The sequence below is a fragment of the Calypte anna genome, chromosome 10, assembly GCF_003957555.1.
Source record: "Calypte anna isolate BGI_N300 chromosome 10, bCalAnn1_v1.p, whole genome shotgun sequence".
Taxonomy (NCBI): domain Eukaryota; kingdom Metazoa; phylum Chordata; class Aves; order Apodiformes; family Trochilidae; genus Calypte; species Calypte anna.
Genome location: NC_044256.1, coordinates 15181116 through 15198414, shown reverse-complemented (window position 1 = coordinate 15198414; position 17299 = coordinate 15181116). Strand labels below are relative to the sequence as shown.

The following is a 17299-nucleotide window of genomic DNA, read 5'->3' as shown; positions in this document are numbered from 1 at the left end:
CAAGAACTTTCATTAACAGTTAATGGGACTAAAATTCTTAAAAATTGGGCACATCAGTAAATAATCCACTTTGAGTCAGGACAAGGACTTGGGGCATAAATAGAACATTTCAGCAGAAAAAACCACAACAGCTCAATGAGAAGAATCTGTTCCAGAGTCCTTGGGGTTGTCAGGAAGATGTGGAGGCTGCCTGGGCCCAGGTGCAAGGTTGTGTCACCTCTGCTAAAAGACCTGCATGCAGGCAGTAAGCACAGGAATGTGGAAGAGAAGGCTTTTGAAAGGGGAAAGCATTTAAATAACCCAAAAGGATTAGGACATTATATATATTGCAATTCAAACTGCAATAAAAATGAAATCCAAACTCTGTTACCAGTGTAGAATCTGTTAGATAAGGATGCACTTCATGGAAACAAAATTTCATGAGTGTGGTCTAGATAATTAGGAAGATGGATGTGGCAAGGCACAGGATCCAATGGTGTGTAAGGAAATTAAAGAGAGGAATAAATCAGTGGAAGTCCTTGGAAGTCCTGACTGTCCTGGGCTCGAGCGATGTCCCAGGCAGGGGATGGTGTCACCGGAGGATGAATAGAGAGCTCAGTGGCCTTTTTCCCCTTTATTCCTGAAATTTTTAATCTGCTGTTCCTTGTTGGCTTATTAGTGCTTTCCACATTAATCTTCTTGACCTTGTAAAAGGAAATCAAATGAAAGGGCAGTCTTATTGCCTTCTTGATTAAGTCCAAACTGAGAGACTTCATCTACAGATACTGGCTCTGCAGAGAAATGGATCACTCATGTGAGAGGTGATTTTCTGATTTTGGAGATCTGGAAGTGGGTATCAGGCAAATCTGGCTGCTGAGACTGAGGGGATTCTGCACATTAAAGCCAAAGGTGGATGCTTGAATCCATGAGCTCTCTGATGCAGCCCCACCGAGGCAGCCAGAGCTGCCAGCACGGCGGGGGTGGCTGTTTGCCTGTTTACACTCGTCCAGCTTCACAGTCTCCCCACAGGACTTGTCCATCACCACAACATTCATGGGACCATCTGGTTCCCCCTACCCAACCCCTCTGCTAAAGCAAAGTTTTCACCAGAGGAAGCCAAACAAATCCCTTGCTGCTAAATGCAAGCCTGCTGGTGCTGACACTCCACAGATGAAATTCCCACAGTGTTCAGAAATGGGAAGACATTAACCATCCACACACCAGAGCTGCACAAGGTGTGGGGTGTTCCTGAATAACAAAAAAACCCCTTCCTTCCCCTGACATGTCCCTGCTGCTTGGCCTGATGCTGGGTCTTGGGCTGCAGAAGAATTTCTGCTCAAGAGGAAATTTGCAGCCAAGAACTCATGCTTGATGCTCATGCTGTGGGCATGGGAAGTCTCATCAGGGTTTTTCCAGCTATCATGTTGAGGTCCGTGGCCTTGGACGTGTAAAACAGGCAGGCATAGCCCATATCAGAGAAGGGGAGCTATGGCTGGGCTCATCTGCACTTATCCAGAGAAAAAAAATAAAAAATAAAAGGAATGGAGGAAAGCCACTGAGCTCTGTTGAGGGGATTAGGATTTACTGTCATATCAGGTGAATTCAGGTCAATGAGAAGCTGAGGCCAGATTTTGTCTCAGCTGCTGATAATAAAACATCCTCTTCACAGAACTAGATGCAAGGATATTGCTACACATCCTATTTAATCTGAGTCCCACAGCCATGCTTGAATTACTCCATAACTGCATAATCATTAACAGAATATTTTTATATTTCTTTTTATCTAACATTGCAAGGTTAAGAGTCTGTAAGATGATACCCTTCTTCAAATATTATTAAATCATAAAAAGAAAAAGGGAGCTATGTGCCTGAAAGACCAATTTTATTCTCAGTGTTGGTGTGGGTGTTTTGCAGTTATAAGCAAAGCCCTTAAATTTTTTCTTGTCTCAGTTTACTGACCTGTGAAACGATGATAACACAGCTGCAGCTCTGGGAAGTCTCAGGCTCTATCTGTGCCCTGAGTTTTTTGTATGCAGGATGTGAAATTTTGAAACACTGCTATGGCTCCATCTTTTATACTTGCTCTGTATTTATTGCTCTACAGCTTTACACTTTCAAATAAATATTTAGTCCTCTGAGAGGTGATTAAAAGCACTCGAAGGTATAAATTTATATGATATTTCTCCAAATAATGCTACTCTGTGTCTTTCAACGAGTAAATAAATAGAAGTTTTATGACTTTATATGATTATCCTTAGTAAGTAAACAAAATTCTGCCTCTCACAGAATTTATTACACTGAGAATGAATATCCTGTTTCAGTAAATTTAAGAAATTTATTATTATTATGTCTACTGCTGCTGAAAGATCAGCAAAGCAGATCGATTAAATGAATACATAAAAATAATGTTGTTGCAAGTTACCCAACTTATTCTTAATGAGTATTAAAAGCTGTTGGAATTAAGCAGCTCAAGTATGTACAGTTGGTTTTGATTTTTTTTCTTTTCATTCCCCTGTAATCATCTTCAAAATAGCCTTTCACATAACATAAAAACTCCAAATATGTGTTTTGCTCCACTAGGGGTATTTAGAGCTAAAATAGCTGTTAGTTTGGATCTGATGGTGAGATGTTTATTTTCAGAACAAAATGTAAACGTTTTCTAAGATGTGTCATATCCATTTCACACTTTTCATGAAACACTGTGGGCATCTGTTTATTTGTAATTTTTACATAATTTGGCCATAATTTCCTTGATATTTTTCCATGCTTGCTTTCTGAGGGAGGAAAAATTTGCAATATGCAGGGTATTTATTGCAAAAAGTCTGTTTAGCAGAAGCTGAAATTCATCAGATTGGTCTTTAGGGGGCATCTACTTTACCTCTCCTGATTGTTCCTTCCTTTTTGTGTGAGAGTTTGATTACTTCTGTGGCCTATTTCTCATTATTTCCCTTCTGGCCTCTCTTGTTAGGCCTGAGACCTCCTCGTGTGCTTAAACATCAGCAGCTCGACCTGAGATAACCTGATTATGTTTCCTCAGCAAAAATGTGTTGAGAAGAGCAATCACTTAGGAATAAACCCAAGTTCATTTGTAGACATCTATTGGATATTGGGTATAAGGTAAGAGGCAGCCACCAAATCAACCTGTAAGTCTTATTGAACCCTAAGTATTAGCAAGATCCTTTTTCAATAGCACAACCCACAGACTGTCAGAGGAATGGAGACTCCAAGAACAATAAGCACGTGTTGGAGGCTCAGAGGTATTTTTTTATCTAGTTATTAACAAATAGGATGGACTAAATAAAATCTACCTCATGTACAACACCAGTCACCAACAGCTACCATAACTATCCACTTCCCTCCCTGCCTCAAACCAAGAGGAATCAACTTCTATTGGTTTTCGGAAGAATCTTTTTTCCCCTCATATGTGAGCCACAGAACAAGCTTTGACAACAGATCCTGAAAACAAACAAGCTATGGGCAGGGGAAATTGTTTTGCAAAACCAAGTTCTCATCAGCTGTCTTTAAAAATGGGCAGGGAAAGAAGAGAAAAGAGTGATCTACTGATTATCAATTAGATTAGCTTGATTTATGTGCAGGAGGCTGGAAATGGCAGTAGATATGGACCCAAATATTTCCTTGCTTATTCAGAGCTTACCAGAACACTCTGAACTTTCAGTCTTGCAAATACTGAGTTGGAAAAAACAGAATGAGCTCTCTAGGGAAATTTCTTGTTCATTTTAACTGTGGCTGGGCCAGAAATATTTTAAAGATAGATTTTCTGGTGACATTTGAAGTTTTCTGACTCAGGTGCCTGTCAGAGCTTGAGATCTGTGGAGGCAGATATTTATGGGGTCATCTTTGATACAGTCACCAAAATAAATGACCTGCTTTTCAAAAAAGGTCTCATTGCTGAGAAGACACTAAGCCTGGTGTCCCATAGGGAGCTGGTGAATTCAGAAGTCCCTTTGAAACTGGGAATCAATTGTGACTGATTTGGTTTTAGAAATCTTACCTGAGATATTTTGAGCTAGGTATTTTAAGTGGTTTGTGAAGCAAAAAAGGTTAGCAAACCCTTTAAGGCACAAAATTAAGTACAAAACTAGCTAACAATGGAAAAGAACATCCTAATTCTCAAGTTAAAAGAAATAAAAAAGAAGACAAAGAAACAGAAAATAAAAATATCTAGGATCTCAGTACACCAAGGTGAGAGGTTTATGAAAGGATAATAATCTGTCACCTTTGTTACATGAAATATGCAGCAGTAATGGAGTCAGAGCCTGGGAGCTGATCTAAATCTGCATTTTCCTTGCATCAGGCAGGGCTTCTGGACCAGTGTATGAACCCTGATGGTCACCCTACAACCCCAGCACACATTCCCAGACACACCATCCCTTTCCAAAAGCAGTATTTCCAAGAGCTATTTTATTTTCCTTCCAGATGTGCAGTACGATTGCACAGCTGTTTCTCACTGGCCATGCTGGATGCTTTCCTGATTCTTGGAGATCTGAGAGACTTTGATGACTTTGGCTTATAATTTGCAAGGAAAAAAAATTTTCATTCAAACATTTCCACCCAGTGTCTCTCACATTAACTAAGCCTTTGTATTTTGACCATGGGGAGATGACAATGCTGCTGCAAAGGGTACGTTGCCTGTACCTTCAGCCTTTAATCCCCAATTCCATTCCAGAGTCCTAAGAAAACTCCATCAACCACTCCTGACTCTGTACATGTTAGCAAACTGCTCTGTCCAAGACATTACAGTGAAGTGGATGAAGAAAAGGGGAACCTGGACAAAGTGGAAAATTTTGGAGAGCAGGGCAGCATCAGAAGCCACAGTGTAACAATCAAGTAAATGGTCCAGTACAAACAGACCACCAGTTTTAATATCTATGCTGCTGGGGTGGTTCTACATTGTGGACTTCTCATTACAACTTAATTTCTAATTTCTAAAAGCATTGAAATCTGAGTCCCCAGATTCTCAAGTAGGAAAAGACAACTTCAACTTTCCACTTATTTGTCCCGGAACACCCCTATAGATTTAACCCTTGGACCTGCTGCCTTTGAGCTGCCTTGTTCAGATCCAGCCTGCAGTGACCAATAAATTGGGACCACAGAACACTCCAAAGGTGGTGCAGTTCTGCCACTTTTGAGTATCTGCCTTCTCAGCACCATGCAAACCTGTCTGCACTTGGGCACTTACCTAGCATCCCTTTGTTCGAACTGGATAAGCACATATCCTTCTCAGCACTGGGAAGAACAAATCCAACCACAAACAGCTCCACCCCATCTGCCATCAGTGCCAACCCTAAAACAAAGAAGAGAATCCACTGGAAGCGTCCATGGCCACACTCCTCAATGATGTTCTCATACTGGTGGGCCAGCTGCTCCTCATCCTCCATCCTCTCTGCCATAAGGTCAGCACGGTCTCTGTATTCATCATCCATGGCAGGAGCTCGCTTCTTCTGCTTCTCTTTGATGTCATCAGGGTGTGGGATTCCTTGGTACTCTCCCTCATAGACCTCATCATCTTCATCATGGCCTTCTGTAACATCACTCTGGGCATCTTCTTCATGGGCAGGCTCATTGCCACCCCGATAGTAGCCATCGTTGGGTGCCTCGTAGTTACCATCCTGGTACCTGTAGTCATCTGAGACTTGGTTTGTGTTTCTATATCCACCATCCATTCTGAATGCAGAATTCTAAATGCTGCAGATCACTGTGTGGAGGTGATGTTATATATGTATCAATGTGTGCAAGTTCTGGTATTGGTTATTTGAACATGTCTGCTCTCTGTTCTTTGGAATTGAGGAGATACACAGCTTCCCAGACTCAAAATGGAGAATTACTATATAAAGTTTGTCTCTGACAGAGTCTCACCCAGCTTTTGATAATGCTTCACTTCTCAGCTGTCATTTGTGACTTGCTGGCTTTTTCTGTGCTTTGGGTGGGAAGAGCTGCTCCCTGGGGAACAGCAAATGGCACAACCAGGGAGCTAGGAGGATTTGACAGGTTTTTCCTGATTCATTGTGGTGGTGAAGTTCATATCCTGAGAAAGAGAAAAAGACAGCCATGAGACAGCAGTAACATACACACACATTTGTTTAATACCCAGGAATTTAAATGCACAATTTTCCATTGCAGAAATAAATGTTTTAGAAGAATATTTTTGCATCATCAAACCCCAAAGACAGAACAAAAAAAGAGCATTAGAAATTACCAAGTTAAGTGAGAACCTAACTAGAATGTAAAGTAATGTGTGGTCCCCATCTCTGTCATTCCCAAAAGTCCTACCTCCCACATGCAGGGAGCAGAACAGAACTGGGTTGCTGGAACAGAACTCTCAGGTTGCTAAAAATGTTTCTTTCCATCTAGACAGAGCACGCTCCTCCCTGTTACCTACAACTGGCCAACATCATAATGACACAAAATATGCTCTTCTTTTTCATCCAGACTCCAAACTTAATTTTATTTAAAGGCTTTTCTTTTTTTTTTTCCCCCTCTGGTGTCTCTGCATCTGTATGACAGATGTACAAACAGTGACTGCCAAGATAAAGTGACCGAAAGTTACACCAAGCTCTGTTCTTCCCTTATTATCAGAGGGTGGTTTTCAGAGAGAGCAAAAAAACCAAAGCTAATACAGAACCAGAGCTCTCTGCAGGGAAAACCAAGGGAAGCCAAACTGCAGCTAAACACATTCTCATTTTGGACACCTGATTTCCATTATTTTTCAAGCGGTTTTCAGCCAGCTGCCTCTCCAGCCTTCTCCTGCATTCTCAGCTGTAGTCAAGGAGTCTGAAAGGGGAGTTGTGGGAAACTGAGTACAATCCTGCTGGAGGAGCCAGCACAGCACAGACATGCACAAAATGTGGACTTCACCTTGAGATACTTGACAAAATGAAGTGCAATGAGCTATGGAGTGAGAAAGGCAGGCACCTGTCAGTATATATGCAGGTGGTGTGACCTACAGAGCCTGGTAAGCTACAGAAGTGTCCACAAGTGCACTCACAGTAAATGACAGCTCTACCTCTACACTTGGGATCTTATTCAGTGGGCAGGATGGGTTTGAGCAACATGCAGCTAAAGTGACTTCAGAGGAGAAATTCAGGTGAAGCCTTCTCACAAAATGCTCAGAAGGGCACCACTCATTCTGCAGATGCTGCAGTTTTTTAGCAGCCCGAATGTTCAGGATCAGAGAAGAGCAGAGGTTTGACTTCTCTCTGCATGTAGCCAGGGTCATGCCTTGTCCATGCTGCTCATGGGAACTGCTCCAAGAAACCTAATAAAAGCTTCCCTTGCATTTCTCTTCAGCTACCCATATATTTATGGCATATAATCACAGCAGTCTCTGAAGGCCCTGCAGGGGCATCTTAATTTTCTCTGGCCCGTCTGCCATTTGTCACTGCATTCAACGTGTTTCCTCTTCCCTTTCTTTATGCTGAATCACAATATATTTTGCTTTAAGTTAAAAAGGCATCAGGGTATTTTTCCAGGGCTGAAAAAAAAAGCAATCAATAAAGAAAAAGAACCCCATAAGTATAAAAAATCCCCAAGGCATTCTGATCAGGTTAGAAAGATCAGGAGACTACAGTGCAGGTAGCAGTAAAGAGAAACATTTGCATCCACAATGGATATGTTAATGTGCAGCCATCAGAAACACTGAAATGGGTTCACAGCTTTTGTTTCAATGCTGGTGTCACCACTAATGGTTAAAAAATTCAAGAGCACTTTTGAAAATCAAAACCTCCCAGTCTTCAAGTAACTTTCTTGATTGCACAAAGATTTGTGTCATGACTGAACACTCTGTTCTCCAAGGCAGTTAAAAATGTAGTTCCACAGAGACATATTTTCTTTTGAAAAGAAGGCAAAAGGACCTTTTAAGAAAAAAAGGAAAAAAAAAAACCCCAAAAAAAGAACAATATGTGTTTTGGAAGTCTTTAAATGTCATATGTTGGCAGGTTTTGTTTCAAAGCAACCTCAAACATTGGAGCAAGAGACACAGTGACCTTACTGGTTTTGTGCCTTTCTGGTTGCTGCGAAAGTGGATTGAAAACTCATCTCAGGAAATGCAGTAATGATAACACTAATGAGCAATGTCAGAACAGATCAGATTCCAGGTCTCCACAAACCTGACCCCTAGCTTTATACCTGCTTTTTCAAAGGGTAAAAGTATCTTCTTGAAGACCAAGCCCTGGAAATCTTTTTTTGTTCTCTATTTAGAAGCTGTCCAGGCTGGAAGCTGGGCCCTTTGCCTCCCACAATAACAGGACCAAAGAAGATTGACAAACGTAGATAAGGCCTACTGAAGCATGATGCACTTGCACTGATAACACAAAATTGTTATTTACCACATGGCATCACTGGGGACAGCATAGAAAATAATGGAGTGAGCTGGTGAGTCTCATAGACCAGTGACACCTGGATCAGGTAGAGTGTGTCATTAAGAAAAATCTTTGAGTCAAATAATAGTCACTGGGTTCCCTATCAGCTTGTAGGATGGGTACTTTCTGTGATCACCCCAGGAGAAGAGGCAGTGCCCAGAAACCAAGTGTAATTTGAGAATCTCAAATGCTTTATTTTGACACTTCACACTATTTGTTTCCTTTAGTTGCTACATATGCACAGACTGCTTCACTCTAGACCTGGTTCTTTAACAGCCTTTCACTCATGCTGAGCTGCACTTACTCATATTAACAGCTCCATTTAGCATTTAGACATGAAATCATGATTTCTCATAAAGATTGCAGGCTTGGATTGCTATAATTACCCTTCACAGTGATGCATTAGAGCTTGAGACAAATATACAAATCCCATCATACCTACTATAATCTTTGTCCCCTTCAACTGGTAGTTCTCCCATAAGAGAAAGCCTAGAGGGGAGGGGATTAAGAAAACTCTTAATCTGGTTCTCCCCAGAGCAGTTTGTTAAACTCAGTTTTGGACACCAAAAAAGCTGAAGTGCCAGAGAATACAGTTCCTTTCCTTGCTTGTGATCCCCCAAAGCACAGTATTGATTTCTTAGTACATTATCTTGGTTTTTCAACCCCTCTAATTTTTGCACTACAGCTTTTCCTTTATATTCTGCTTGATATTCACCATAATCCTATCTCCATGCCAAGCAGTACCTCATCAATTACTCTGATTTAGCAACCATTCTTTGCTTAGTCCTGTATCTTTCACACTTTTTTTTATCAGCAACTCTTTAATACACACTCTTCACCTTACAGTTTCCCTGAACTTCCTCCCAGACTCTTCACTCAGATGTTGCATACTTAGCCAGGAATTCAGTCCTTTGAGCTCTGCAATGTAAAATAGTAACCCAGAGTCTTGGATAGACTCATAAGAGAAACCATTTTGACCCTATGACAGGGGATGTGAGGGAGATGCTTGGCCTGCTCAGTTGCTGAACTGTGGGCTGAAGGGCAGCAGAGCTGGAAGGGAATGTGAAGAAAAGTGAATTTCTGGTGCCTGGCACTGAATGAAGAATTTCCAGGATACTCAGCTAAAGAGCTGAGCTCTAGTAGGGAACAGACCTTAGAGCAAATGAGTGAGCAGAGCAGTTATGGAGAGGTGATTTCATATGAAATTCACTGAACCTTGGGGCACAAGTGTGCTTCTGGAAAGGCTGTTGCTTTGTGGGAACAGAGCCCAGGGGAACCGTGGGTGTAGGGATGGATGCATGGGGAGAGAGCCAAGGCTGGGAGCTGGCATCCCCAGCTTTCTCCTTGCCTTCTTGTGCACAGCAAAGGAAAGCTCTGAAAGCCAACAGCTGATGGGAGAGGCTGCATGAATGCTAAGGATAAGGAGCAGCACAGGAATACTGTAAAAATGCTTTCAAGGGATCTTCAGTGTTCACCAGAATAATCCCCGTAAAACAGATGGCAGAGCAGTGAAATATTCTGCCTGAAGGACACCTCCTCTAGCAAAACATCCTCACTCCCAGAGCTGCTTTCTGCTGGCAGTGACAGGGAGATGTCCAGACCCTGCAGTGGCCATTAGGACATTCAGCAGTCACAAAGACGACTTCCAAAAAAAAAATCCTGAGAGGAAATTTTCCTGTCTGGAAGGAGGAATGAGATTGTGCAGATTGGAACTTCACAAAACCTTATCTCAGCCTCTTAATGAGAATGCAATTAAAGCATCCATTTGCACACATGAGGGACCAGATTTTTGAGATGCTTAACAACTCAGAGCTCCCATGGCAGCACTACCCTGGATTTCAGGCAGGCAGCAATTGCACAAATATTACCAGGCAGACCAAAGACTGTAGTAAGGTCTGATCGTTCTATTGCCAGACTGGTGTTGCAGTGCTTGAAACACAGCCCTGTGCTCCAGGCTGAGAATCCTTGGGTCTGTCTCTTGGCTCCTTAGCATTTATGTGTTATTTCCAACTGCACATGGGGACAGCTATTTTCCCTCAGGAGAATTTTGAAATTTTCTCTCTTTCCAACCATTATAAATAAATAATAATTTTAAAATAGTACCTAAAAAATTAGTTTTCGACCTCAAAATTCACAAAAACAGTACTTTCAGATCAGGCCCATTAAAAATGTTTCCTCTTATCCTATAAAAGGTTGTTCTTTTCATTGGCACCAAATAAAAAAGCAGGTGCCCAGAGACTTATTTCAAACTGAAAAACAAACATTTAATTTAAGAAATGCCATCATGTCAGCTGCTTGATCCATTTTTTATTAGAAACATTTCTCAAAACTTACTTGTTTCCCTTCAAAATTTAAGGGTTCTCTTGTCAACAAAAATTGCTTATTGATGTAATATTCCATATTCCATATTCCCTCAGTTGAATCTTTAGGAAGGTTATATAGAGAAATATAAGAAAGGTATTCCTGCTAGTTAAATGTATCTGACCTCTGTGGCAGAAAAGGTTCTTGGTTTTTTGTTTTTCCACTGGGCTCTGATTACTTGATTACTCTTTTTTTTTTTTTTTTTTTTTTTTTAGTATTAACATTGCTGCTGCAGCCACACGATTCAACATCCAGAAGAGAGCTGAACAGTATCATCATTTTCTTGGACATATGGCAAGGCTGGGTTCTTGGCAATGATTCCACAGAGGGAAAAGCAGCAAGATCTGGAGAGAATATAGATGCGAGCAAAGTGAGAAAAAGGAAATGAGGGGGCTTATAGTGCAGAGAGGTAGAAACCAAGTGAAATCAGAAGTCAAGCAGAAGGGATGGGGATTAGAGATCCAAATTATGCTAAGATTAAAGGGGGAAATGGCCAGTGGAGGATGGAAACCCTGACATATTATTGATTCACGAACTGTGAAAAATAATGACACCTACTGCTTAGTAATAACAGCAGCTCTTGCCTTCATATCTAAGGATTATAAACCCATCTCAGGCCATCTCTGCTAGAGCTCAGCCCTAATCCTTACTAATTCTTTCTTGACTTTTTACAGCACGTTTTCACTGCCAAAATAATAACCAGACAAGGAGAAAAGTCTCAGAGTGTAGGACTCTAAAGCAGTTCTGACGAAGTGGGCTGTGGGGAACATCCATCACTCAGCCCAAAAAATTTAAAACCAATAAAAATTATTGACTGCTGTTTAAGAGGGTGCTTATTTCAAAATAGGTCACGTGTTTTGAAGTCTCTTTTCTTACTTTGCCTTTCCATCAAATACCCTCATCAGATGAGAGTGATGAGAAATGAGTCCCTGAGGAATTTTCAGTTAGGTGTTTTCATATGTGTAAAAACATATATATGTAGAGAGACATTGTCAGCCAGGTGCCTTGAGTTGCCAAAGAGTGGGTGTGAGTCCACCTGTGCCTGATTAGGACAGGCCCCTATTGGGCATGAGCAAAACCAGGGGGCCAATAAAGGTGGGACACACACCCACAGAAGGCACCTTAGTTCACTCTGGTGTGAGGCATGGAGAGGCCAGCAGCTTGTCAACCCTCTGGAGCAAGAAAGGCTCTTCCCGCTACACTTCTACCCTGGAAGCGCTGTGTGGTGGCTGGAGTCCTGGAAGAGACCAGCAGCTCGTCGAGCTTCAGGAGCAAGAATGGCTCCTCCTGCTACATATATATGTTGGTGAGTGACTCAATGTGGTTTAGTCAGCTGAAGAACTGGCCTCATTTTTGCAAATACATCTCAGCTCTTGGGATACAAGTTTATATATAATTGTAGACAGGTAAGACAGCACTATATACGTCACCAGGAAAAAAATTCCTTTTGATTCCCCCCATTCTCCCACCATCCTCACAAGACTGGAAATAAAATTTGACCTTGCAACATCAAGCATTCTTGAGAGAAGGCACAATCTGAGTCCTTGGTTGCAAGCCCCTTGCATTTGGAAGAATGTCAGCTCCTGATGTAATTTCTTAGCTCTCTTTTCTACTCTTCTTCAGAAAAAAACCAAGGTGGATCTATGAGTTTATCACTGATATGGTAGCTGGTAGCAAAAAGGAATTACTTTACCACCAAGGATGTGACCAGGATTATTCAGGTGGGCACATCAATGTATGGTTTCCAGGGGCAAAGTTATGTGCTAATGGCTACAACAATCAACTGTGGTTGCAAATACTTACAGGAGGTTGTCTGGGTCTGGACAAGGGATGTAACAATCAAAGTCTGCAGCAGGGCCTGCCTTACATAGAGTTTGCTTTGAACTCTGCATAAAAAGGTGTCTTTTTTTGTGGCTTCAGAGGAGAGTGCTGCATTAAATGAAAACTAAGGATAAAACCAAGTTTCTCCTGAGACTTTTTTTTATTACTACAAAATTATTTGATAGATATGTAACACAGGTTCAAAAACCCTCCATGGAGCTTATTAGCAAGCTATTTGTGCCACAGTTTCTTTATGAGGGGCTATGACTTAAAAGAAGAGCAAGATATTTGAAAGTCATTGACTTGAAATCATCTGGTTCAAAGAACTGCTTTTCAGCAGTACAGATGGCACGTGATGATTGCAGAATAGGTAGGACAGGTAGGGCAAAAGTCCTGTGTTCAGTGTAAAAATCATTGATTTGCTCTAAGATGCTGCTGGGATCTCTGGAACAGGACCCATTTATTCATTTTGCCCAGACTGTAGGTTGGAAAAGGATTGGTGCTGATGCAGCCCTGATACAGTGAGAAATGCAGGGCAAACAGAGCTGCCCTGTTACCAGCAGATCAGATTAATTATTTAACAGAGAAAGCATTTGAGTCTGAAATTCTCTGCTACAGAGTTTACTGAACTTAAATCATCCTACAGTTTCTGGATAATCTCTATTGATCTCTATTGTGGGTTTTACACCTCTCTGCATAGATGTAGAATGTGTGTTTTGTTCCACCATGACAAAATAGCTACTGTGTAATTTGGTCCTGGAGTGTTTTACTTTGCTACAGCAACACATTTTAATGTGAAGAGAAGCTACAGTGTTTGAAGATGAGGCATTTGCAATAGTGCATGAATTTGAGGACAGAGCTGGACATGGTTTGAGTGTTCAGCTGTGTGATTGCACTATACTGATTCATATTCAATAAGCATCTGGCTGTACTGCTCTAATATGATTACACTTTTTCATATTAACCCATCTCAAGTGCACTGAGGGAGATTTTTACTTTCCAGAAGATCATTGCCACTGCTCCTAGTGGTGACTTTCCCAGCAAAGTAACTGTATGATGAACTTAGCTTGTAACTCACCATGTAACGCTATGGACTGGGGGACAGAAAGTCCCCCAGATTGTTCAGGGGAGATTGTATCTTAAAGCTTGGTGTTCTGTTGGTGCAGATGCTTTAAAGGTCATATCTAAGACTGTATGTGCTGCAGCAAGCTGGCAGAGTGAACGTGTGGCAGATGAAACAAGGAACAAGCATCAGTCAAGCAGAACAAACAGCTTTTCTATAAGGATGCAGACTAGCAAGTGGGGTGTTCCTGACTTATAGAAAGGAATATTTAGTAGGAAGAGTTGGAAAGCAATGGCTTAGCAGCACACAGCTTATATGGAAGGACAGACTATGTATTAGGATTCTAGAGAAAGGCCATAAAAGGTCAGCTTGACAATCTGAATATGGATAATGAGTTGAGACAGATGGCGTAAGAGTATGGTAGCTGATAAATAACGAACAGACTTGTTTCAAGGAGCAGAAGCAGGGAAAGAATCACAACCAAGTGCTTAGTCAGAAGGGAGGTGATGAAGGGGAAAAGAACAAAACCATGGAGGATGGAGGAGAATCACAGCAGGAAGACTGGTGGGAGACAAGTGTCTGGTTTCAAGTGCCAGAGTTTTGTGGAGATGATAATTTACCCAAAGAAAAATGAGAAATGCATATGCCTGAACTGGAATTTGTCCATCTTACTAAGATTAACACCCTTTTAGCTAAGAAAATACTCGTGGCCTCTAAATCTTTCCTAGATATGTATTCCCTCTTTTCTCCTATCCTACTTGCAATTTGTAGTGCTCAGAGTTCCCCTGCAAGGTGGGGAAAAGTTGTTAGGTTTGTTTTTCACATCATGACCTGAGACAGAGAAAGGCTACAGCACTGAAATGGAGGTACTGTGAATTGTGTCCCAAATTCCCTGGGCTCCTGTAGGGCAGCAAGCTATGCTTCCAGCCCTCACACTCATCTAGCTTAGACATGATGATCAAGATGAAGGTGAGCATCGCTGTCCCACAAATCTTTTCCTAACATGGAGCGGATACACAAGCCCTCTCCAAGAATACTCTCAGATGTCCCAACATAGATGTAAATCAAGATGATTTCTCAAAATTACCTTGGGAAGCCCTATCAGTGCCAAACATCCAGTACAGCTTCTTTTATATTTTTTTCTTCTTAAAGATAAAGTGCTAGAGTCTCCAAGGCTTTTCTTCTTATTAAGAAACCAGTCTCTCTATCAGCATTGCAATAGATAATACACTGTTGATTCAGAAACAATAGTGCCCTGGTGCCCTCTAATGAGTTTGAACATTTCTGTTTGTGTTTGCCCTTGGACAGCTTATTAGGTCTAACTTTACTGGGCTTGGGGGCCCTGACAAACTCCCAGAGAGGAGTGTAAGCAATAACCTTGCAAATAAACTGCCTACAGTTCGGCAAATTCTGCCTCTGTCAGACAGAAACATGCCTGATTAACTATGAGATATGCTTGGCTTATTGGCAAAGATGTGCCTCTAGCTACAAAGGGGACTTCTATTTCATCACACTTGCAATCTGTGTTATTAAATAATGAGCCACTTAATTAACTAATTCATTAATACATGGCTGAGATGAATAGATTAGCTCCAGTGACAGAGTCATGAAAGCAAACGGGACACTGGGTAATTTCTAAATACTGTTTTTCTTCAGAAGGGATTATATTTGAGCAAGTATCTTTATTAAATACCTCATTCCTTCTCCTGCCATTAGATAATAGAGAAGTGCCAATGTCTGCTGTGTCTCTTCCCACCCCAGGACTCTGTTCTTGTCCTTCCATTTCTGCCTTGCCAAACCTGAAGCTCTCCCTCTCTTTTGGCTCTGTGCAGCCAAGGTGGTTTCAATACAGTTGTTTCAGGTATTGAAAAGCATCATCAATTATTGTCCAGGATCACCTTCCCAGGGCTGGGGAACCCACAAAGCTCCCCACAACCTGGAGGCAGAAGGAGAAATCATGTAATGAACCTCCCAGCAACCAAACCCTTAACATGCTCATATCAGAGCATGTTAAAAAAGGACCCTAGCACAGACATTTCCACAGGCTGAGGGATCTCCCTGCAGGAACCCATTCCTGCTACTGGAAACAGCTCTTTTACCAGCCAAGGGATGCTCAGGCATCAGTCTCCAGAGGCAGCTGCATGCCTGCTCCAATGAAGTGCACCAAGGCCCTGGCCATGCCAGAATTCAGGCTCATTCCAAGAGATCCCCTGTGCTGCAGCCTCTCACAGCCAACCTTATGCTTCCATCAGGCTCTTTAATAGGTTTGATATTTATGATTCCCTTTAGGGTTGCTCAAGAATCAAGTCTGAGGAGCATGGTTCTTGCTGTGCTAAGACTTGAGACTGAGCAAGAGGAGTGGTGCCCAAACAAAATTTAGCCTCTTTCTTTTTCCCATAAACACTCCAACACAAATGTTTTGTGACCACAAGAGATTTCAAAATTGCAAATGTGTGGTTCATTATTCACCTTGCCTGTGGAGAAGTACAAACAGCAGCTGATTTAAAGAGGTGTTCGCTCTGAGACTCCTTTCAAGGTTATGTAGCAGGGAAAATACTGAAGCAATTGCTTTTGCTCCATACATTTCCACAACATTTTGATTAGTTTGACCATTTCTTTGGGTATAAAATCTGTGAGAGAAGGACCTTGATAAAATATCAAGGAGACCTGAACTTTGCAGCAACCAGGATCATTCAACAGATGCCATTACATGGTTATCAAATTCATTATGTGCATCATATGCACATAATACACCACTGCAGCACAAACAAAATATACAAATTTTTATATACAAAAAATATACAAATGTGATGTTTTATTTTCCAAGAAGGATGCAAAATTGCAAAAGCCTGTCTTAGCTGGGAGACTGCACCTTGAATATCTCAGCTTCACAGATCTTTGTAGAACCCTTTGCAAAACATCACAAAAATAGACTTTTTCTTTTTTTATTTTTTTTTTTTTCATTGACTAGATGCACAAACTAAAATCACCAGAGGGACTATAACATGTTGGCACTGACTTAACAGTAACATAAGACCTCACAACAACACTAGACAACATCTGTAGCAACACTACTTTTATACTCATGTTTTATACCCATGTAGAAGTTTTCAACTCAGAAGAGCTACTGGCAGAATTTTGTGCACTATACAGCACCAGAGGAGCATGGTTAATTTGAACACATGTAGTGAGCTCCCTAACATTATGGAAAGGTGGATTGCTTGGCAGTGGTTTTTCCCAAGCATTCCATGAGCAGCACATTTACACAGAGCTTTAAGCATGGGCAGTATCTTGACTGAGCCCAGCCTTGTGAAGCTCAGCTGTATCCATCATCTCCCATCTCCCAGCCTTCTGTTATGACATTCATGCCTCTGCTGAAGAGAAGAGGAAGAGAACAAAAGGAGGAAACCACTGAAACAAGAAGCAGGAGCCAAAGAATGAGAGAAGCAACAGCAGAGCATGAGATATAGCAAAGGAGGAGGGACAAGGAAGAGAGTGGGAGTGGGAAGGTCAGAAAGGAAGATAGAGAAGGTATAACAGCAGCCCGGTCTTGGAAACTAATGATGCCTTGAGCCAGTAAAAAAGGCAAAAAAAGAAAAAAGTGATTAGGCAAACCACTTCACAGCAGTGGGAAGGCTGTGTGTTTGCTTTGCAAACAGCCTCATAAACTCCTGTGTTCAGGTTGGACACTGATGAT

The 17299-nt window shown here is 41.5% G+C and overlaps 1 protein-coding gene across 2 annotated transcripts in view; it reads right to left on the bottom strand.

Moving 5' to 3' along the window:
• Window positions 1–17299, bottom strand: part of SV2B (synaptic vesicle glycoprotein 2B) — a 63931-nt gene that overhangs the window by 23343 nt on the left and 23289 nt on the right. For both annotated transcript variants that reach the window (XM_008495764.2, XM_030457359.1), the window contains exon 2: window positions 5180–6025. In XM_008495764.2, the coding sequence (XP_008493986.1) occupies window positions 5180–5663 (484 nt within the window). In that variant the 5' untranslated portion in view covers window positions 5664–6025. The remainder of the gene's footprint in view (window positions 1–5179; window positions 6026–17299) is intronic.